We start from the raw sequence: 23,528 nt of genomic DNA, 5'->3' as shown, positions 1-23,528 counted from the left end.
CTCTAAACAAACCCAATGTCCACCTGTAGAGAACATGCAGTGGTGTATCTATACATCTGAAACTATAAATAATGAAGTAAGTGAATACTGCTGCTGCAGAGCAACAAGCCAGGTGAATGACACATGAATGGCAAAGCAAGCCAGACACAAAAGTATATGCTGTATGACTCCAGTTATCTAAAGTTAAAACAAACACACACTAATCTATGGTGACAGAAGTCGGAACAGCAGATGCCCTTGGGGAGTGAGATTCTGACAGGGAAGGCATAGGACGGAGACTTCTAGGGGTGTAGGTAATACTCTCCACAGGGCCGATGCGTGAGTGTGCTTCCTTTGTACATGTCACCCTGCACCCCCCTCCAGTCACCGCCAGCTCAACTCCCACCCCTGTCTTCCAGAGCCTCTCTGGCTGATGCACCTCCTCCCCATCACACCTCTCAAGAGCACTCTCACACTCATCTTGAGCAGCGGGCTGGGGAATCCTATCTTAGTGGTCATTTCTGGCTGTGCTGGAGGCCAAGGCACAGCCTATTTGGCCCTTGTATTCCCAGGGCCTGGCAGAAAATCTGCTGGCTAGGAGGCACCACAGGTAACTCATTAACTAACCCTGGCTGGCACCCCAGCCTTGTGCCTCTCACTGCTAAGTCACTGAGTCCAAAACAAGACCCAATGCTCTCCTGTGTCACCACAAGCTCCTTGAGGCCTCCTTCAAACGCTCTTTAACAGCTAAGCGCAGAGGCAGAAGTTCCACAGGACTCTTTCTCTAACATCAGCTCAGGCCAGAAAAGGCAGGGAGAAAACGCCTGTACAATGTCACACACCATGCTATTTTCTTAAGGGGAAAAATACCAATTGATTTTTAATATCCAACTGAAAAGTGGGGAAAAGAAGGAAAGAAGAGCTGCCTGTAAGTGTCACAGAGCAAGAGCTGCCTAACGAATAGCGATAGTTGAAAGATGGGGTGAATGGCTCCATCCTTTCCCCCTTTTTTAAAAGATATTACTTACTCATGAGAGACACAGAGAGAGGTGCAGAGACATAGGCAGAGGGAGAAGCAGGCTCCCTGCGGGGAGCCCGATGTGGGACTCGATCCTAGGACCCTGGGATCACTACCTGAGCCGAAGGCAGACGCTCAAGCACTGAGCCACCCAGGTGCCCCAAGTCCATCCTTTCCATTTTAGGGACCTTAAGAAATAAGATTCAACCAAAGGCACAGAGAGCATGTATGAGACTCAGTGTCAGGCAGACCTGGGCTCAAATGCCAGCTTCCTGGAAAGCTGTCTGACTTTGAGTAAGAAATGAACCACTCTCAGTCTTCCCACCTGCTGAACGGAGTCCCTACCCTCCAGTTACCAGGTATGGGACCATAAAGTACGCTTTTTAAGCAAACCCAGGGTGATTTATTTACCACACAGGGCCAAGGTTCTCACCTCGTTCAACCTCATTCAATCCTAATCCTAGGCATACGCATTATTTTTTTTCATTCAACAAATATATGTGGAGCACACTACGTCCTGGGCACGATGCCAAGAGTACACTGAATGTGATCACTAATGACCAGACACAGGCCCTCAACCTCCCAAGGCTCAGGTGTGATTTTCCTTGTCTTAAAGATGGCCAGGTTCAGAGCTATCACCTTGCCTAAGGTCACACAATAAACCGAAGGGCTCAGATTTGGCCTCAAACGCATACCTTTCACTGGTGGTTCTCAATCCTGGCTGCATGCTCGAACTACCCAGGGAGCTTTTAAAAATTCCTAATGCCCAAGTCTCACCCCAAATAAATGAAAACTTATCTCTGAAGGTGGGGCCTGGACACTAATTTCTTTTCTTGGTTTTCCGGACAATTCTCTTGTGCAGCAAAAGTGCTGAGAACTTTGCTCTTTAACTAATAAATGTTTCCCTTCCTTGTTTCTTTAGTTGATACTTTAATCTATATGAATTTGAGATTAGCCTCTTTCCAGCAGCTTCTGAAAAAAGTGAATTACTATCTTTCAGATTTTGTCTTAAACTACCTCAACAATTGTTAAGTCACAAAAGCAAAACCACACTGTAAACACCTGCCTTATAAAGTGAGCTCTTCTAGGATATTCCAGGCTCTTCTTTCTACTGATCCAGGAAGTAGGGAAATTTTCCTAACCCAGGTGGCTTTCAGAGCTCACCTGAATGTGCCCTCTCCCTCCACTGCAGCAAATCTAGGCCATGCTCCCGGAAGCCAGCCAGCCAGCCGATCCCTATCTTCTCAAATATGGAAAATGCCAGGCCTAGAGCAAGGCACAAAGCAGGCTGTACCCCTGCAGATTAAAAAAAGCCACTCTTATATGCAATTCTAGGAACAGGAGTCCACACTGCACAAGTGGACAAAACCAAGCCACATCTGCTAATGTTCCAGGCTGATAAGGTCCCATTGGTCCTGGGGATGCCAAGAAGGCTTCAGAGAAGAAGAGTTAGTGAGACGGGGCCTCAAAGATGTGCAGAAATGGACCAAGGTGACATGCAGCAGAGGGGAGGCGGGTATCTTAGGCAAAAGCAGGAAAGTGTGAGCCAGCAGTGCTGGGCTCAGGGTGAGTTTCATGAGTCCAAGCAAGGGGACCAGCAGGAGGAGAACAGAAAACCACAAGCATCTCTGCATTCTGTAGACCGCGGTACCCAGGAGGACAAATCCTCCCAACATCAATTCATAGTAACCTGTGGCCAGAGCTATGACAAATTCTAACAGCCCATCAGTCCTCATCGAGACTATCTTCATTCATAAAAGAGAGGCTGGCTTTTCACTGCCAGTAAAGTCACACCATGGTCAGAGAGCACCAGGGTGTTCACATCCATGATAGTGGATAGCAGGTCAGAACTGACCCAGGAGTCAGGACAGCGGTCACAGAAACAAGAAGCACTTATGGGAATCTGTCCTAGGAAATCATAGGAATAGCAGATAACACAAGCTGACATGCACATCAGTCATTTTATCATCCAAAAGCAGGAACAAAATCGATTTCCGTTTTTTTTCTTTTTTTTAATAATAAATTTATTTTTTATTGGTGTTCAATTTGCCAACATACAGAATAACACCCAGTGCTCATCCTGTCAAGTGCAAAATCCATTTCCTTATTGTTGGATCAGTAAATGATTCACTGCATGAAATACCACAAGGACGTTAATAAACATGTGAACACTTTCTAATTATGCAGGGAAATGTCTTCTAGAAGTAAAAATGAGGATACAAAACTGTAGAACAGCATACATTTTTAGGTTTAAAATTCATAAGAGGGGCAGCCCAGGTGGCTCAGCAGTTTAGTGCCGCCTTCAGCCCGGGGCCTGATCCTGGAGACCCAGGATCAAGTCCCATGTCAGGCTCCCTGCATGGAGCCTGCTTCTCCCTCTGCTTGTGTCTCCGCCTCTCTCTCTCTCTCTGTGTCTCTCATGAATAAATAAACCAAATCTTAAAAAAAAAAAAAAATTCATAAGAAGTCTTTAAGGAAATAAGGTAGGAAGGAAAAATTGGTAGTAGGTATAAAGTAGAAAGGGCAAAAATAGAAGGATGAACATAAAAAACCCAAAATTTTCCTGTATATTTTTAAACAAAGGGCAACTTTAAGAAAACATGTGTTTAAAAAAAAAAGTTTATCATCCTTAAAAAAAAAAAAAAAAAAAAAAAAAAAAAAGAAACCCAAAAAACAAAAAACACCAAAAATCTCTCAGAACATTCCAGCTTTGTGGACACCAAAGGTATGGATGCTGCACACATAATCCAAAACCTACACAACTGTGTGACCTGACATGGGAGACTAAACTGTTGGGGAGAGTCTTTTCCCTGTATCTATGACAATAATAAAACTGAAAAAAAAAATAAATTTTTAGATTTAAAAGTATATCAGAAGGCAGCCCCGGTGGCTCAGGGGTTTAGGACCGCCTTCAGCCCAGGGCATGATCCTGAAGACCCAGGATCAAGTCCCACGTCGGGCTCCCTGCATGGAGCCTGCTTCTCCCTCTGCCTGTGTCTCTGCCTCACTCTCTCTCTCTCTCTCTCTCTCTCTCTGTCTTTCATGAATAAATAAAATCTTTTAAAATTTTTTTAAATAAAATAAAAGTATATCAGATTTTTTACTTTTTAAAATTTATAGTCTACTATCATTCACTTCAGATTATTTACTGTACTTATACTAAGTGTCTGTACCAGCTAGGAAAACAAGGAATAATATGTGGCCCTTGCCTTCAAGAAGCTCACAGTCGAGGCAGTGGCAAGGCTGTCAACGCTGTCTCAGAAGTCCAAGGACTGTGGGATCCAAATGAAGGCCCTGGAAGGGGTTGCAGTGATTGGAGAAGGCTTCCTAGAGGAGGTGTCACATAAGTGGAACCCTAAAGGACAAACAGAAGTTTGCCAGGCAGAAGGAGGAGAATGGGCCAAGGTGCAGAGACAAGACACAGCTGGTTCAGAGAATTCTAAGTATGGCTACAGCACGAAATGGAAGCTGGAGGTCTAAGAGGTAGGCAAGGGTGCACCCAGAATGCTCCTTATGCCGCAACAAGTAGTTTGGTGTTTCTCCTGCATGGGGTGGGAACTACCATTTAGGCAAGAGAATAACAATGCATTCAACTCATCAACTCCAGGCATTTAATTCTCATGAAGGCGGAGGGGGAGGTGGTAAAGAAAAATGATCCTGAAAAATGGCCCATGCTCCCAGCTATTCACCAAACCCACTTCCTCATGTGCTGGGCACTGGCCCCATTTCCCAACCTCCCTGATAGGTGGGCTTGGCCATGTGACCAAGTTCCACCCAAAACACTGCCAGCGGCGCCACATGTACCTGGCTCAGAAAAATCCCCCACCTGGCCCCTTCCTGAGCTCTCCCCTTCCGGGCTTGATGCAGAGGCACCCACAGACCTTAGGGAACAACCACCAGAGCCCCAAGATGGCAAGACCCTGGGAGGGCACGAGCCACAGATGAACTTCCATCATGCCTGTGCCACCACACAGATTTTTAGTTTATTATATAGGAGTGACAACTGCACAAGTAAATACACATCCACATGTTTTCTCCACCAACTCTGACCACTACTCAATTTCTTCTGCTTTAAAAATACCCATTTTCAAAGGAACTTCTAAAAGGACTAAAACCCATTCATTCTGGGATAAGGACTCCTCGGGCGCTAGGACAAAGGCTCACCCAATAGCCAATGTCCTTGTCTGCCTGGCCTTTTGGTCGCTTCTCCCTCCCTAGGCCAGGCTCCCCCTCCATGTCTGCAGTACTCTCCGGTATCTCCCCTCCTGGAGGGAAATGGGTCTCATACCCAAAGCTGAAACCTAAAGGAGGTTAGGACTTAAATAAAATCTTAAAAAAAGGGATCCCTGGGTGGCGCAGCGGTTTGGCACCTGCCTTTGGCCCAGGGCGCGATCCTGGAGACCCAGGATCGAATCCCATGTCGGGCTCCCAGTGCATGGAGCCTGCTTCTCCCTCTGCCTGTGTCTCTGCCTCTCTGTCTCTCTCTGTGTGACTATCATGAATAAATAAAATCTTTTAAAAAAAAATCTTAAAAAAAAAAAAACAAAAAAACAACGAGGGTTCGGATTATTTATTCTTGAGAGACACAGAGAGAGGCAGCGACACAGGCAGAGGGAGAAGCAGGCTCCATGCAGGAGCCCAATGTGGGAGTTGACCCCGGAACTCCAGGATCATGTCCTGAGCCAAAGGCAGACGCTCTACCACTGAGTCACCCAGGCATCCCCAAACCATCATTTTCGAACTCCTGCAGACATGTGCTACTCCTCGAACACTGTGTGCACAGAGCCTGGATTTGAAAAGCCTCTGGCTAGAAGCAAAGAGGAATTAACAGGAAAACCAGACCATTGCAGGCCCCAAACGCCTCTTAGGCAAATCTGGATGACTCATGACTCTTCCATTTACAGAACCTTACAGGAATCCTGCGATAAACCACAACTACTCACAACAAAGAATCAGCAAAACTGAAATCAAAACAACTCTCAGTTACAAACTCTGCTCACTTACCATCAACAGGAACTAGCTGATTTGATGTGGCAATCTAGTAAGATCTGTATGCACACGAAAAATACAGAGTGCAGAAGAGAATTTAATGTTCCCTATGCCAAATATTTAGTGTCCCACCAGCAAAATAAATATACAAACACTTTACAACAGGCACCAATAGGTAAAAAACAGAACAAGACAGCTTTCATTGTTGTTATTCTGTGAACATTTTTTAAGTAGAACAGATTTTACTTTTGCCCAATTGGGCAAAAGATTAATTTGTAAGCAGAAGTAGCTGGTGGCTGGAGAACCGCTCTGCAGGAACAGGGCTGCCTGTGGGTTCTGTTGTGCTCCCACAAAGTGTCTGGGATTTCCTACTGAATCACCCCTCCCAGGGTCAGCCTGACCATAAAAAACCTCACCGAGGACAAAAAGAACCTCACCTAAACATAGACATCTGGGAGTTCCCATAAAGACACAGCATATGATTTCCCCATAATGCCAGAGCACAGAGGGTGCTGCATAAACTCGGAAATCCTGCACAAAACACATACATTCTTCTTTCTCCCACTCCCCAAAACTAAACTACCTTGCTTACAGGTGTGGAAAAAAAAAAATTTAAGGACGTATTTATTTTAGATAGAGAGAGAAAAGGAGAGTGAGTGCAGTAGGAGAGGGGAGGAGGCAGACAGAAACTTAAGCAGACTCAGAGCAAAGCATAGAGCCTGACATGGGGCTCAAACTCATAGCCCTGAGATCACAACCTGACTCACCCACTTAACTGGCTGTGCCCCACAGGCGTGAAATTTCTATGAGCACCAGCACCTGCCAGAAATCAGGGCAGAAATGCTACAGAGAAACCAGTGCAGCCTGCAAGGTTTATCAGGAACACCATCTGGCTCTCCAACAGGATATAAGCAGATGTGCAGGCCGAAAAAGTTTTCTCAGTTCAGTGCATGCCACTCCTTTAAAAAAAAAAAAAAAGATTTTATTTATTTATTCACAAGAGACACAGAGAGAGAGGCAGAGACACAGGCAGAGGGAGAAGCAGGCTCCCTGCAGGGAGCCCGATGCAGGACTTGATCCCAGGACCCCGGGATCCATCCTGGGCTGAAGGCAGATGCTCAACCACTGAGCCACCCAGGTGTCCCAGGTCACGCCACTTCTGACAGAAACCGCCCCTAACACCCCACAGTGAAGATGTCTGCCCTCCCCATCTGAGACAGATGGGAATTTCAATGTCTGCACCCAACAAGAAGTGGCTGAGCTTTAAAGGTTTCTTTCCTCAAACAGAGAGAAGTCTTCTAACCCACCCAAGGGAAGGACAACAGGTCATCAGACCCAACTGGGACACAGAACATTTTCGTGTTCCCCTAGGTTCACATCCAGTACAGAACAGGAAAGCCGAGCTGGTAGCCAGTTCTCACTTGAGTCATCAATCACAAAAAGGAAGTCAGTCAATCTCGTTCCCTCTTCAGGACTGATTAAATCCTTAGTTTATCGGTTTTCCCTTTTCTGCTGCTCAGCTCCTGGACAGGAGCATTACTAGCATTCACTAACTCCTTTGCTCATTCAAGCAAAAAGCAGGAAAGAGATCCTTGATAAATTCTAGTGAGGTCGCAGCACATCAATCACCATGCCAAGCACTCTGCACGCTCTGCCTTGTTATCGCCATTTCAGAGCTAAGAAACCAAGGAAAATAGAGCCACATGCCCAGCCACCTGCCAGAAGGGCAAGACAGATCACTGCCCTCTCTGAACGCCCTCCGAGTCCTTGGTCTCCAGGCTAGAGGCACCACAGGACGCCTCAGGGGTGCAAGCCCCTCCACCTCCACTGTGTGCAGTTCCCCAGATACTGAAATGTGCCCTAGAGCTCAGAGGCAGTGTGAGACAGGACCTCGAGTGGGATTCTCAACACCCTGCAAGGCAGCTGTCGGCCCTCCCCACTGGGCCTGCCTTACTCACATGCCACCTTGCCTCAGCCTCCTGCCCTCTCCCAGGGGTCCCAGCGGATGGTTCTTTCTGCAGGCTTCCCTCGGCTTCACGTACTTCATATCGGATTCGCTTCTTTCACAACCACCGTGTGCTGCTTTAATACATCCCCACAAGAACAAAGGCTAAAAATTAAATCGCAGATTGCCACCCTGACTGGCCACTACTACCAAACAGAACTTCCCACAAGGTTGCAAAAGCACAAATCTGAGCTCTTCAATGAGGTGGCCCCTGGGCACAAGAATGTGGCTTCTGCGGCTGAGGAGTGAGATTTCCAACTTTAATCCAGTCTAAATTGCCGTGCATGGCTAGCAGCTAACACATTGGACAGCACAGGCAGCAATCATGCCCCAATCTAAGACCCCAGATGAAGGAACAGGTGATGCCCAAGCGCACAGAAGGTACCAAGGGGCCAGGGGCACGAGCCCACTGGTTTCTGCTTCTCAAGGAGGCTGGGACCCCCGTGGCCTACCATCCCTCACTCCTCTTCTGACACCCTGCGATTATTTCTCCCTACCACCTAAAGCCTGATACATGCAGCATCTCTTGCAACCATGTGCCCACTGTGAACTACAAGTGGCACCTGTTCCTTTTATTTGGGGGGACAGGGCTGTTGGTGGCTGCATTGTCAGCACTGGGTACCGGGGAGGTGTTCCCTGAGGACAGATAGGGCATCTCAATTCAACTATCTGACAAATATTTACTGAGTTCCAACTAGGTGCCAGCACAGGATGAGTAAGATGCAGCCCTTGAGGGGGGCCCAAGCTTGGGGGGCAGATTCGGGGGCTGGAGAAGACCACCTGCCCGAGTCCCCATTTGACACATGGGATACAGCAACTTGCTGCCAGTGCAGGGGGAGTAAGTGGCAGAGTAAGGGCAACACCCACCCCTGCTGACATCTATGAGGCTCCACTGCGGCCTCCACAGCCCTTCCCACACGGGGCCAGGAAATGGCAGCTGCTGTGACCTCCCTGAACATCCGGGTCTTCACCTGCACTGCACTCCATGCTGACCTCAAGTGGCTCCGGCCCCAACAGACACTCCGGAAGCGTGAATGCAGCAGAGGTCGGGCCCAACAGAAGGACAGCAGCCAAAGCCACAGCACCTGTGCAGTTTCTGTGACACACCTCACCCCCTCCCGATGTGAACAGGGCACATTGGGGCACACAGAAGGCACGTGAGGCTGGTCCTCACATAGAGGCTGGAGGGAACCTGACCATGGTTAAGCAACTGCAGAAATGACACAAGGATGCAGATCCTAAGAGGAGCATGGAGAAGGTGGTCCTGCATGGGAAAGCTGCCCCCTCACTAGTCTACAGGCAAAGCCTGAGGCAGGGATGCTGTCGGGGCTGGTGCCAGGTGGGGAATGTCAAAGGAACATCGACCCGAGCGGCCAGCTGGAGTGAGGACAGAGGCCCCTGGAGAAGGCCAAGGGCTGAAGAAGAGGAAGTGGTGGCCCACACCCAACATGATGATGGTCCATGTTCCTCCTGGACATTTCCTGTTGGCATTTCCTTCCCCTCTTGCCATCCTGGCCCGGGCCTCTCCAGAGGATCACATGAGGTTGTGTCCACTCCAAGGCACAGTGCCCACAGCAGGGCACCCCATGCCAAACTCTCCCTCAGGACACTGTGCCGTTCTAAATGGGAAGAAGCACCCGTCATTAACAACAGTGCTTCCCCCTGCTCCAGCACCAGAAAGGGGGAGAATGAAGGCGCTTAGGCCTCCTTTCTTCAACCCTCCCTGGAGGATTCACCAGATGCAGCGGGAACAGCACATGACTGCCCAGGGTAGAACTTTGCTGTCAGACCAGGGCAGGGGCCAAGGTGGCAGCTGACCCTCCAAGCTCCACTGCCAACTAGCTGTGTGACCTAAGCCCATTTATCCACACAATGAAGGCATCCTACTACCCTCAGGCCTGGATCTTCCCAACTTGTTCTTCCAATTCCTCCACCCACCAAGGTCCCCACTGGTCCATCCTCCTTCTGCTGCCACTCACCCTGACATCCCCCAGGCCAGGTAACACTCTGACACACTCCCTCACACTGCCTCCCCTCATTTCACCCTACTCAACACAATTACCACCATGCCCCCCCCACATGCCTGTGCCCAGCACAGGTACCCCGAACAGGCACACTGCCTGCTGTCTAACCACAGAGCCAGATCCTGCCCCCCCTCCACTCCTGCAATCACACTTCCCCATCCTATTCCCCCTACAGCCACTTTCACATCTCTTCCTTCATCACACCTCCCCTCCTGTACCCCATGGGCCCATCCCCAGCCTCACCGTCAGCAGAGGACCCTGCTCCCTACTTCACAAGAAAACGCACTTCCTGGAGCAGCAGGAACTCTCACTCACTGTGGGTGGGAATGCAAAATAGGATGGCTGCTCTACAAGCAGTTTGGCAGTTTCTTATGAAATTAAACACACTCTTAGATTTGATCCAGCAATCAGGCTCCTTGGTGTTTACCCAAAGGAGTTGAAAACTTGTCGACACAAAAACCTGCACATGAGTATTTACAGCCACTTTATTCCTAATTGCTAAATCTTGGAAGCAACCAGGATGTCCTTCAGTAAATGAATGGAAAAATAAGTGGTCTGTTCCAGACAATGAAGTATTATTTGGTGCTAAGAAGAAATGAGCTACATCAAGGCATGAAAAGACAGGGAAAAACCTTAAATGAACATTACTAAGTGAAAGAAGCCAATCTAAAAGGCTGCGCTGTTAGGATTCCAGCTACATGACATTCTGGAGAAGACAAAACTATGGAGGCAGGAAAATCAGTGGTTGCCAGGGGTGTGTGGGGAGGGAGGGAGGAACAAGTAGAGCAGGGAGGCTGTCCAGGGCAGTGAGGCTCCTCTGTTTGATACTGTAACGATGGATCCGTGTCATTATGCACGGAATACACAACACCGAGAGTGACCCAGATGTGAAGTGTGGACTCTGGGTGATGATGACGTGTCAGGGCAGGTCCAGTGACTGTAAGAGGTACGTCTCTGGGAAGGATGTTGATATGGGAGAGGCTGTACCTCTACTGGCAGCTGGGGATTCTATGGGAACTCTGCACTTTCTCTCTCTTTTTTTTTTTTTTTCAACTTAGGCTCCACACCCAGCATGGGGCTTGAACTAACGGCCCTGAGGCCCTGAGATGAAGTTGCATGCCCTACAAACTTAGCCAGCCACATGCCGTCAACCCTACACTTTCTGCTTAATTTCTCTGTGATATAAAATTGCTCTTAAAAAGTCTATTAAAAAGGGAAATATGTTGAAACTAAAAATCTATATTCGCACACACAGAAAAATAATGACATGGCACTAAAAAATAACAAAGCAGTCCACCTGCACTAAATAAAAGAAAGTGAGGACTCCCACAGACCTCATGGCCACATCTGTCCTCCAGCCTCTGCACCCACATCCTCTGCTTTACCGCTTCTTAGTCTGGAGGATTCCACACAGCTAAAGCCAGTTTGTCCACGTGAGCACCAGATCTCATGCCTTCAGATGCCACTGAAGGACACGCTCCGTAAGTCCTCCTCTCTCTAGTTATGTTTGCTTCTATTATTTTCCAGGTGAACAAAACACCTATTTCTCCAGTCTTCAAAAAAAAAAAAATCTCATGCCACTTCTTCCTCCAGCTGTCACCACATCTGTCTTTGCTGTTAGCAGCTTCCCTCCTCTTGCTCTTTCTCAAACCCCATGCTATTCCCCACCTCATCCCCTCTCCAGCTTCCAGTATACCAACCTGGCCCCCTACTTCTCCAGCCTCCCTTGAATTTGGGTATAAACTATGACTACATTGAGACAGTTGCTCCCATGTCAGGTTATGTCGTGTGGCACAGATCACTTCAGGAAAGGGAGATTATTCTTGGTTGGCCTTACCTAATCAGTGAGCCCTTAAAAGCCAACTGGAGCCCTCCCTGGCAAAAGAGGCTCAAAGTGTGAGAAGGACTCTACACAAGGGGAACTCTCCACTGCTGGCTCTGGAGACTGAGGGGGCACTACAGGAAGGAGCTACAAGCAGCCCCCACCTGACGGGCATCAAGGAACCAAGGGCTCAGTCCTCAAACCTCTGCCAACAATCAATCGACTGAGCTGGAAGCTGACAGCTCCTTACTCAAGCCTCTAGACCCCGTTAGCTGGCCAGTGCCTTGGTTCCGTCCTTGCAAGAGCTCAAGAGAGAACCCAGCAGTGTGACCACAAGCCTCTGATGTTGTTTTAATCCACTATTTGGTTACTTGTCATGCACCACGTACATAGATATACATATCTACATAAACTACATAAACTGTCTACATAAACTCATAGATGACTAGTATGACTCCTGTGGTCAGGTCTGCAGCTGCTCTCCCCACTGTGAGCCAAAGGCAGCCCTACCATGGCCCACAGGCCAGCACAGGACCTGCTCCTGTGTCCTCATCTCCACTCCCCCGGCACATGGCTCACTTGGTCTGGCACATGGCCTCTGCACTGCCCTCTACTCAGCAGGCCTACCTGGGCCCTTCCCTGCCTGTCTCTGCCAGGGGTCTGCTGGGTCAACTTCCCCAGCCCTTCATCTCTGCTTCAGTCTCTCTTGCTCCAGCACCTGGCAGGCCCCGCTTTGGGGGCCCCGCTGACCAGCCTGTTGTATAGCCCAGCCTAGCCAATCTCTCCTCCTGCCTCTCTGCCTCATTTTCCCCATGGTGCTGATCTGCCAACATCTGTTCTCCATTTACTTACTATGGGTATTAGCCGCCTCCTCCCACTAGACTAGATGGTCCTCAAGGACAAGGGCCTTTGTCTTGTCCACAGACAAATCCTAAACACCTAGAACCATGCTTTGGCAAATGGCAGATGCTCAGGAAATACTTCTTGAAAAAATGCATGATGAGAAACATATTTAAGGGCCCAGCACAATGCCTGGCACACTGCAGGCACTTGAGAACCTGTGTTTGTGATTTGCTGCCAAAAGGAAACAAGCGAAGCACAGCAAAACACAGGCAGGCAGTGCAGCATACCCCTGAACTTGGCGGTTCTAAGCACAGCCATCCTGCTGCCAGACTGGCTCTCCCAACAGTTTCTGCAGCAGCAGGTGTCCCATGTGGACAGCTGGCCGCCTGTGGCTCCTGCTCGGTACATCTGCAGGGCAACACCATTCACTGCACCCTCCCCAAACTGGAAGAACTACATCAAAATGAGGTTCACCTGGAGCCAGAGCACCCATGACCTCCCAGGTGCCGAGACAATGGTTGGTAGCAGCTTGGTGGTTGTCAGTGGTTGGAAAAGAAAGGCACGCATTCCATAATCAAGGCATTGAGTTGCTACAAGTCTACCTGGTGCATGAAGTCCCACTTCAAGTGGAGTTCCACTCCAAGAGGAGCTGAAACCCTGGGAGTACACTGATCCAAACAGGGCCAGAGGACCCAGGCTATGCGAGTGCCGACAAAAACATTCAAAACACAAAGGACAACACTCTGAATAATCAAGACACCTCATGGATGTGTGGTTAGTATAACAGCAACCACCCTCCTAGTATCCTTATTAAATCTTCTCTGCTTCTCTCACACTCATGGCCACCCAGGCCTGCCCCTGATTCTGCTCTGCCCTCCCCAAAAGCCAGCCCAGGAAGGCCTTACCCAGGCTCACTCCGGGAATCCCACACAGTGAGAGGGAAAGCATCCTCATCCTGCTCATACACCATGCCCTTTTCCCATGAAGGAACTTCCATGCCCTGAGGGGACTCACAGAGCTGACCTCCCAGCATAGGTCTCTGCTGCCTGTCCCTGTGCAGTGAACCTGCCTGCTCTTTCTAGTGACACACCCGCATAGCCTGCACTGAACCTGGCTGCAGCTCAGCTCCTCTTGCTCTCCCAGTCCCAGGTACCCCTGCAACCAACATGTGATGACGGCACACATGTCACAAGAGGCAGCATAGGGGGAACCTGGTTGGCTCAATAGGTAGACCATGCAACTCTTGATCTCAGGGAGGTGAATCTGAGCCCACACTGGGAGTACAGATTATTTGAAAATAAGAATAAATGTTTAAAAAGAGGTAGTGTAGTGTCTTTTGTAAAAGGAGTGGGGACTTTGGAGTTGAGCACATGAGTCTATGTCCAGTGGGGAGATGGTGCCCAGGAGCCATGAGGCAGCTACTGGCCACCCCAGGAGCATGACAGAGCCCCCCTCCCCAGGGAACACCTGTGCAGAACTTTATGTTACTGTCTGGCTCTTACGTGCTTTGAGTTTGGAGGTCTAAACGTGGTCTTACAAGCCCTGCCCAATCTGGACTCTCCATACCTGTCTGGTCACCTCTCCTACCCCTGTTCTCCATCCTGAGGACCTCAGGCCATGGCGCTTTCCCAGAAATGCTGAGCTTTTTCCTGCTCCTATGACTTTACACATGTTGATCCTTCTGCCTAAGGTCACTATCTCCACCTTGTGCACACGGAAGACATTTACAAAGGCCCATTGTCCTCTCAGCCCCTGAATTTCTTTCTGGACTTCCCCAGGGACTTGCTGCTGTGTTCATGTCTCTCTTCAGACCGTCATCACACCACACAGGGCCTTCCACAGAGGCCTCCTATCTCCTCCTTCCCTCGTTGCCTGGCACTCGTAGCTCAGCACCTGGATCACACCGCTCCTTTTCCTTTTCACAGCTCTGAAAGGAAGGTGCCCTCAGCACATTCTGCAAGCAAGGACACTAAGCTGACCCAAGACCACATACCAGCAAATAGCCAGATCCAGTGAACACCAACCAGGGCTCTTCCTGGGTATGGTAGTGTGCGTACACATGTGTGCATGGGTATTCATGTGCATACACACATATGGAAAACCAGAGTCAGGCAAAAAGAAATAACACAGACACTGGTATGCCTCCTACATGCTTGGTGCTTCACATCCACATACACTTCCTCCCTTTGACAGTGAACTTATTTCTATTTTCCAGATGAGAAAGCTAAGTTCACAGACTTACACCCTGTGCCATGGCTGTATCCCCCACAGGCTACTTCTCGCCCCCTGCCTCAGTCTCTAAACCTATGAGTAAAAATTACAGAACTTACCCAAATCCATCAGCTTTCAGTGCAGGTTACAGAAACCACTCAAAAATGTTTAAGCAGAAAGGATATAACTCAAGGACTTAGAGGATTTCAAAATCTTTATAAGGGTTGAAGTCATTGGCTCTCAACTGGGCCCCAAGCACAGCTCCCCACACAAGACAGCATTGACACACCCAGGCAGCTGCTGCATCAGAGCTGCCACTAGAACTAGGGAATTCCAGAACATGGCAGGATTGGGAAGCCACTGCCACGGCCTCCTCCTCCACTGTGGGTGCCCCTCAACAGTCAGGGAATAAACATGGGGCTGAGCCACACCATTGCTGGACAGGAGAAATCAGTATAAAGGGGGAAGCGTCACGGTCTCCTTCTAGTTCTGCCTCAAGCCTCTTATCAAGGGAGAATTTGATGGCAGCCAATTCCTACCCAGAACCCCACCTCCAAGAGACTCTGAAAACACACAATTTTAATTCTCCAGCTACCATGGGAAGGAAAGTGCCCTTTGGCTGGTGGCGTGGAGGAGAAACAAGCCCACAGAATCTACCTACCACACCATACTCTCTCCTATGGTCAGGTCACTGAAGATCAAGCAAGGAAACCATGTCCACGGGCTAAGAGTGATACCTGGCAAGCATGGGACACTGCCTGTGACTCCCTGTGCCAGGGGCACCAGCTAGAGAATGTCCCTGACGTATATCTGCCCTGTTAGTAAACAAACTCACCTCTCTAAAAAGAAAGCAAGGAGGGGATGCCTGGGGGGCTCAGCTGGTCGTGTCTGACTCTTGGTTTCGGCTCAGGTCATGATCTTAGGGTTGTAAGATGGAAGGAAACCCGTGTTGGGCTCTGAGTTGGGTCTGGAGCCTAAGATTCTCTCTCTCTCACTGCCCTCTGCCTGAGTCCCACCTCTACCTTTCTCTCTCTCTCTCTCTCAAAAAAAAAGAAAAAAAATAGTTTCTTAAAAAAAAAAGGCAAGCAAGGAACACATTTCTTCCTCAGCACTGTTCATGTCACTTTCCAAGTTATCAAATCCCCAAAACCTAGAACGGTACAGGGGCTAAAATTTTAATCAAACACATTAACACCAAGTCAAAACACCATAAAGGTTTACTATTCTTAAACCAGTGGTTTCACATCTTTATTGCAGACCCCTAAAAACAGTGGGATCATATATGAATCCCCAACAGAAGCAGAGAGCAGGGCCAGAAACCTAAGCTGCACACAGGAGTTATGCTCTGCCCAGAGCTTCTTCTACATACTGTCTCATTTAAGACTCTATCAGGGGATCCCTGGGTGGCTCAGCGATTGAGCACCTGCCTTTGGCCCAGGGCATGATCCTGGAGTACCAGGATCGAGTCCCACATCAGGCTCCCTGCATGGAGCCTACTTCTCCCTCTGCCTGTGTCTCTCATGAATAAATAAATAAAATCTTAAAAAAAAAAAAAGACTCTATCCACTCTTTACAAGAGGCACAATGAGCCCCCACCACCCAGTACACGGGGGATCACAAAAGTTGGGGGAGTTCTTGAGGTCACACAGGTAAAAAATGGTTTGAACCTGGGTCTGAGCAGTTCCAGGTCCCCCAGCACACTCCTCGCCTGTGTTACATGTAGGTCACCTCTGCTGGGGTAAGCCAGATGCAGACTGTGACCCAAGGGGCTCTCCACCAGGTGGGGAAGCACACCAGAAAAGTGCATCATCACAGCTCTTTGAACACAGGAGCACCACACCTCCTAGCCTCCGGCAAGCTGCTCCCTTTCCCTCAGCTTCCCTCCACAAGCCGCTTCTCATTCTTCCACTGCAGTGCAAGCATCGCTGCTCAGCAAGGACACCCAGACCATCTCTGCTGAGAGCTGCATAAAGGGCCGCCAAAGCAGCGGTAAGTGGTCAAAGCTGATTATTACCTTCCAGGCCAGTGCAGATTAGCGGCCTTAAATCCTCACCTTCACAGAAACAATCTATATCCTATGAGAAACATGTGTATTACTGCATCCCCCTTGTCTTTGCTGTCCAGGTATCTACACAAATACTGTTAAAACTACATGGGAGAGGCACCTGGGTGGCTCAGTCGGTGAAACACCCGTCTTCCGCTCAGGTCATGATCCCAGGGTCCTGGGATGGAGCCCTGCATCGGGTTCCCTGATGGGGAGTCTGCTCCTCCTTCTCCCTCTGCCCCTCCCCCTGCTCCTGCTCTCTCCCTTTAATAAATAAATAAAATCATTAAAATAGTAATAGTAGGGGCACCTGGGTGGCTCAGTAGTTGAGTGTCTGCCTTTGGCTCAGGTTGTGATTCCAGGGTCCTGAGATCAAGTCCCACATCAGGCTCCCTGCAGGGAGTCTGCTTCTCCCTCTGCCTCTCTGTGTCTCATGAATAAACAAATAAATTAATCTTTAAAAATAATAGTAAATAAAATAATAAAATAAAACTACACAGGAGGCATAGAATCCCTTAAACACAGTCGCTCCCTCCAAACAAGAAGAGGATCCTACTCAAATTACATTAGTAAATTTTCTTCAAGGAAACAAACACCAACATTTACAACCTACCAGCAGGATGGTTCTCAAAGGCTGGGTGATTTTGTCCACTCTTCCAACCCCTCCCTTCCCAGGACATAAGGTGATGCCTTGCTGCATAACTGGGAAGTGGTCCTGGCATCTAGTGGCTACAGGCCAGGGAGGCGGCTAGACAGCCTTCAATGCACAGGACGGCCCCCACGACAAAGATTCATCCATCCCAAAACATCAACAGTGCAGAAATCCTGACTTAACTTTTTCAACAACTTTTGATTAAAGTCAGTACCATATTAGAAGAACTAGAGAAAATTTCACAAAAATGTGTTTCTCAGAAATGACATTGACATTAGAATCATAGATTGCTACTACTTACCAGGCAATGTGCTAGATGCTTTCTTTATCTACTTGATCTCTAACCTTAGGCAGTCTTATGCTCCATTTAAGGCTCAGAGAAGAATGAACTAACTTGCCCGAGGTTACACAGCTTGTAAGTGGGAGAGCTCACACTGAATCTAGCCAGTATGACTCCTGAAGCAGCACTCAACATTGGCACCCTCACATGCTCACACCTCTAGGACAGCCCTCACACCACCCCCACCCCCCGTGTCTGCTCCATCTCCCCCACCAGGACTATGTCTCAGCTCAAGGTGGGAGCTGCAGCACAGGGGCTTCCAACAGCCTGCAGGATGAAGAGAGAAAAGGGACAGAGAATGCTGAGTCTGCAGCTTTCTCAAGGCAGTGGTCAGGCCCAGCCTGCCACCCTGTCACTTCTCTGGGCCTGTCTTACCCAGGCCACCTTCATCAAGCAGTCATGGCCACCAACCAGTCTGCCCCCTCAGGCCACAAGTTCCATGACCCCTTCCTCTGAGCCCTGTTCTCCGAGATGAGCTTTCCACAGTCCCACCCACACTTCCTCCTACAATTTCCTAGAAATTGGCTCTGTGAGGACAATGAGAACAGATGGGCACTAGGGTAAAGAATGTCACCTGGGTGCAGGAGATAAAATGGAGAAACAGAAAGACTCAGAAGCCCTGGCTGGAAACCCCAAAGGCCCAGCTCTAGCCCCAACCCTGCCCTCAACAAAACTCAATCCTTACTACATACCAGGCCCCCTCTGTAATTCTCCTGTAAAATGTTTAGTGGGTTCCAAACATTTCTGGCACAGACCCCTTTTCCTCCTCAAAGGAATTCTAGATTAAAACTCTCCTCTCACATTGAAACTTTCACACTTTAAGACTCTAGGATGAAAAACTCACTAGGTTCAGCCCATAAGATCATATATTTTGATGCATTTGTCATTAATATTGCACCTGCTTCCCCAAAATACTTAATAGTTGTTCACAACAATGTTACAGCCATCAAAAGGGCAAGGGAGGGGGTGTCTGGCTGGCTCAGTTGGTGGGGTATGCAGCTGTTGATCTTGAGGTCGGGAGTTCGAGCCCCAAGTTGGGTATGGAGATTATTTAAATAAATAAATACATGTTTGAAAAATGTTTTATAAAAGGGGTAAGGAGACAAGAACCAAAGAATAAAACAGAGAAGAGACATTTCTGCAGCACAAAGCTATGAAAGATTTTCAAGAAATAGCAGCTTTCCCGTACTACATAATTTCAGTTATATGCAGACCCTAAAAAACCAAACAACACAGAAACAGACTCAGATACAAAAAGCAATCTGGTGAGGAAGAGGAGGAGGAGGTACAAAACAAACAAAGCGGATTAAAAGGCACAAACTTCCAGATACAAAAATAAATAATACCAAAGGATACAGTGGACAACACAGGGATGTAATGTAGTCAATGACAGAAACACCTCTGTACGGGACAGACGGCACTGGATTCATCTCTGGGATCACTGAGTCATAGACGTAAATGTTCAGTCACTCTGTGCAAGACCTGAAACTAGCATGATACTGCATGTCAGCAACACTTCAATCTGAAAAAAACAGTAGCTTTAGCAACAATCCACGGTAACTGACGGTGTTTCCTATCAAAGCTCTAACACAGTGAGACAAGGCAGCCAACAAAGAAAGGCGCAGCTGACAAAGAAAAGCACAGCCGTGGTGATCACAAGTGACGGATCCCAGAGAGCTGACTCTGGGTGGGTCGATCCCATTTCACACATGTGAGCCACTGCATCCCCGTGACCACCACATGAAGTAGGGCTCATAAGAGGACCTTTATCAATAACATAACAAGCACCTTGTGCTGGGCACTTACTCATGCGATTTTAGAGAGAACTCACTCAGAGAGTGAAGTAATGTATTCAAGGTCACACAGCTAGGATGCAGATGCAGCTCTGTTCAAGATGAATCTCAGCCCTCACCTCCAGGATGCTTCCCAGCCACCCTCATTTTGAATCACATTTCCAAATTTGCCAAGAACCCCCACGTAGTTCTGAAAACCTGCAGACACTGATCTGAGTCAAGAGAACAGCTCAGCCACACAAATCGGAACCACAGCAGCCTATTTGAGGGCTTGGCCTCAGGACAGTGACTCTCTCCCCAAAGTTCCTGGGCTCCTCCCACTGAAGTGGTCCTGGGTGATGGAGTTCTGGGACTAGGGTGGTGGCTGGATGCTTGCCTGTCCACACATGAGAGAAGAGGTGCCCCCCAAACCAGAGCCTGCACTGGGGATCTTCTCCCTCAAGACTGGTCTTAGGTTTACTCAACATGATCTCCACATTCAAATGATGAAGCAGCTGGGGCAGTGTTGAGTTCACATTCATGCCCACAGTGACAGAAGTCTCCAGCCAACCCCAGCCAGCAGAGCACACCACTTCAAAGGGACACCCAGGGGCACCTGGGTCACTCAGTCAGTTAAGCATCTGACTCTTTATTTCACCTCAGGGTCGTGGGTTCAAGCCCCGGGTCAGGATCCATGCTCAATAGGGAGTCTGCTTGAGATTCTCCTTGTCCCTCTGCCCCTCTCTTCACTCATGTGCTCTCAAATAAATAAATGCTTTTTAAAAAAGGAACATGCAGACCTACATGGGCTTTGCTATAGCACACACATGCAAGGGGCAGCTGGAGTGAACTACAGAAATGGGCCCCCCAATGAGTAGCTAGGAACAGGTTGCCACTCTCCCACCCATCCTCTCACAGCCCCTGTGCCCTTCCTCACAGCACTGCCCAGCTTCAGGGCCATAGTGGCTTATATGACTGACTGATGTGTCCCTGGCCACCACCGCCAACCCCTGGCCCCACCCCGAGTGATTACCTATAACCACTTCTCTGCTCTTAATATTCCCATATTACCTGCCAAGAGCAGACCAGGGAACACACACACAGATGCTGAACAAAAACATGGGAGCCCAAGTTAAGAGGCAGGTTCCAGGGGAGCTGTCCCCAAGGACTTGAGGTGAGACACAGGGACCCCACAGGCCCTGCTCTGGCACCTTAGTGGCCTGGTCCCAACACAGGTGGGAAAGCAGAGGATGCCATGCAGTGACAGAAGCAGCACCAGGTCCAGAACAGGGACACCAGCCCTGTGGAGGCACAGAGACCAAGGCTGCCTGGAAACACTAGCCCTGGGTTATGCCAGTGGGGGCCAGAGGTGGAAACATGGGTTACTAAACCTCCACTTGGCCCAAGAAACTCAAGTGATTATCATAAAGGGCCCTTCAGAGGACAAGGGTGACAAAGTAAGGCTGCTGATCTGTTAACACGGGCCACCTGTGGGTCACCCTCAGCCATAGCAGGTCAGAGGCCTGGGAGTGACAACAAAGTGTGAGAGTCAGCCAGGGAAGGACACAGAGAGGACAGCTGGCAGCAAGGGCTCAAACAGCAGAACCTCTGACAGACTAGTCCTACACACAACCGCACAGGACTCTGGGCTATGGGAAGAAGACCCAATAGCTTGGATGACTCAGGGCCTGCTCAGCAAGCCAGGACACACACACATTTTGGATGGGCACAGGCAGCTGGTCTGGAGAACCTAGCTCTTGTAGAGACAAAGACAGTGTTACCTGGTAAAGAAGCTACTAAGTGGCCCCAAAATTTTCAGTTTACTCCCATCCTCAGTTCCATCAGCACAGTCCTGCTGGCACAGCTCCCGGGTTTCCTTGCTGGAGCTCAAGGTGACATCAGTAAACTGAGGGTCATCATCACTCTCCAGGGTCACGATGGCACTGGAGCTGCTTGTGACCACCAGGTCCAAAATGTCCTCATTGCTGACAGACAGCGTGGTTGACAGCTCTGTGCCAAGACTAGACACACTGCAGACGGAGACATCGTCGCTGCGGTTCAGGGCTTTCGAGGTGGGGCTATAGAGCTTCACCGAGTCATAGCCTGTCCTGGGGAACGTGGATGACTTCCGCACACTCTGCTCCCACTCGGTGCTGCTGGGAGCCGGTGGTGTGTAGGATGGTAGCGGGCATGCGCTCTGGCAAGCCCGCTCAGGGACGATCTCCGACTCCGATGGCTTCCTCTTCACGTGGACCACACTGCAGGGAACGGGTTCTGGGTTACTGATCTCTAGGGTAGGAATGCCCGAGTCCACAGACTTAAGGCTGTGCCGATCTTCCAAAGGACCAAGTTTCAACTTGGGCCCAGACTCTGGCAATGAGAGGGATCTGGGTGCCTTGAGATTCAAGTGTTGCAGGTTCTGAATGTGGTCTCCTGGCCGACCATCCAGAATGCCCATCAAGGCTACGCCATTTGTAGAGGCGGAGAGGTTTCCATCAGTCATCTTGGTCCAAGGAAGAACTAGGAAGCAAAAACACAAAAATGGAAATTAAGACAATATCTATAAAAGCCTAAGACACAGGTCTAATATTCTGATATTTGACACAGCTCTTCTTAGGGAGGAATCCTTGAAAAAAGTCCTACATATCCAAGTTTTAATTCAGGACCAAAACCTAGCATTTTAGCATATATTACCATAATATAAAATAATAGGACAATAACCCAAACGAAGGCTATAGCTAGGGTAAAAATACTTAAACAGTCCCCTTGCTCATTATCACCAGCATCCCACCAATCACATATCTGACTCCTAGGCCAGCACAGGGGGTGTGAGGACTGGGCCAGGCAAGAAAGGGTTGTTTTTCATGTTTTTTGAAAAATGATAAACAGAAGGGGCGCCTGGGTGGCTCAGTTGGAGCAGCCAATTCTAGATCTCAGATCTCAGCTCACGTCTTGATCTCATAGTTGTGAGTTTGAGCCCCAAGTTGGGCTCCATGCCCAAAATAAATGACGGAGTACCTCTGTCAAAAGTACATGAATTCAAAAAAAAAAAAAGTACATGAATTCATAACCCATACGTAAATCAAGTTCTACTTGTTCCAAGACAGAAAAATCAAGATGTCATCACCACAACAGGGAACAATAGGACTGTGTAGGCCATGTGCCATGAGATGACCCCAACTGCATCCAAGTCAGCCATGGCCCCTCACAGTGTTTTCATCACCTGACTCACGTCCACAAGGTAGGGTATATCATCCCCATCACCATGGAGGAAACCAAGCCTCAGAGAGGTTAAGAAATGGGCCCAAATCATATTATTATTTAGCAGCAGGGCTGGGATCTATGGGGCAGAGCCCAAAACAGGCCATACCTACTGGATGAATAGCTTAATGTACAGTTATAAAAACCCAGGTAGAAGGCTGGCTCGAGGACAACAGATAATCAAGGAAAAATAAAACCATAAACCTACAATAAAGACTTGAGTGACAAAAGTCAAAGCTGTCAGTGACACACATCTGCCAGTGGTTCTCTGGCCTATGACTGGGTGTGGGGGTCCCTGGGTGGCTCAGCGGTTTAGCACCTGCCTTCAGCCCAGGGCGTGATCCTGGAGTCCCAGGATGGAGTCCCACACCGGGCTCCCTGCATGGAGCCTGCTTCTCCCTCTGCCTGTGTCTCTGCCTCTCTCTCTGTGTCTCTCTCATAAATAAATGAATAAAATCTTAAAAAAAAAAAAACTGGGGTGCGAAGGATGGGATAGAAGGCGCACAAGCCTGGGCAACACAACCCCTAGCAGACTGAGAACCCTCACATAGGTTACACTACCATCTCT

At 48.9% G+C, this 23,528-nt stretch overlaps 1 protein-coding gene across 10 annotated transcripts in view; it reads right to left on the bottom strand.

Moving 5' to 3' along the window:
• The window catches only part of TBC1D14 (TBC1 domain family member 14), a 107,201-nt gene that overhangs the window by 73,889 nt on the left and 9,784 nt on the right, over window positions 1-23,528 (bottom strand). For 9 of the 10 annotated variants that reach the window (XR_012019348.1, XM_072802817.1, XM_072802808.1 and 6 more), the window contains exon 2: window positions 21,481-22,219. Coding sequence is in view for 8 of the 10 variants with exons in the window: in XM_072802817.1 (XP_072658918.1) it covers window positions 21,481-22,202 (722 nt within the window). In the remaining 2 variants the exon portion in view is untranslated. Of the gene's footprint in view, window positions 1-21,480; window positions 22,220-23,528 lie in introns of those variants that run through there. The other variant, XM_072802872.1, reaches the window with a different exon arrangement.

Source organism: Canis lupus, chromosome 2 (assembly GCF_048164855.1).
Source record: "Canis lupus baileyi chromosome 2, mCanLup2.hap1, whole genome shotgun sequence".
In the NCBI taxonomy this organism is placed as follows: Eukaryota; Metazoa; Chordata; class Mammalia; order Carnivora; family Canidae; genus Canis; species Canis lupus.
This window is presented reverse-complemented; position numbering and strand designations above follow the sequence as displayed.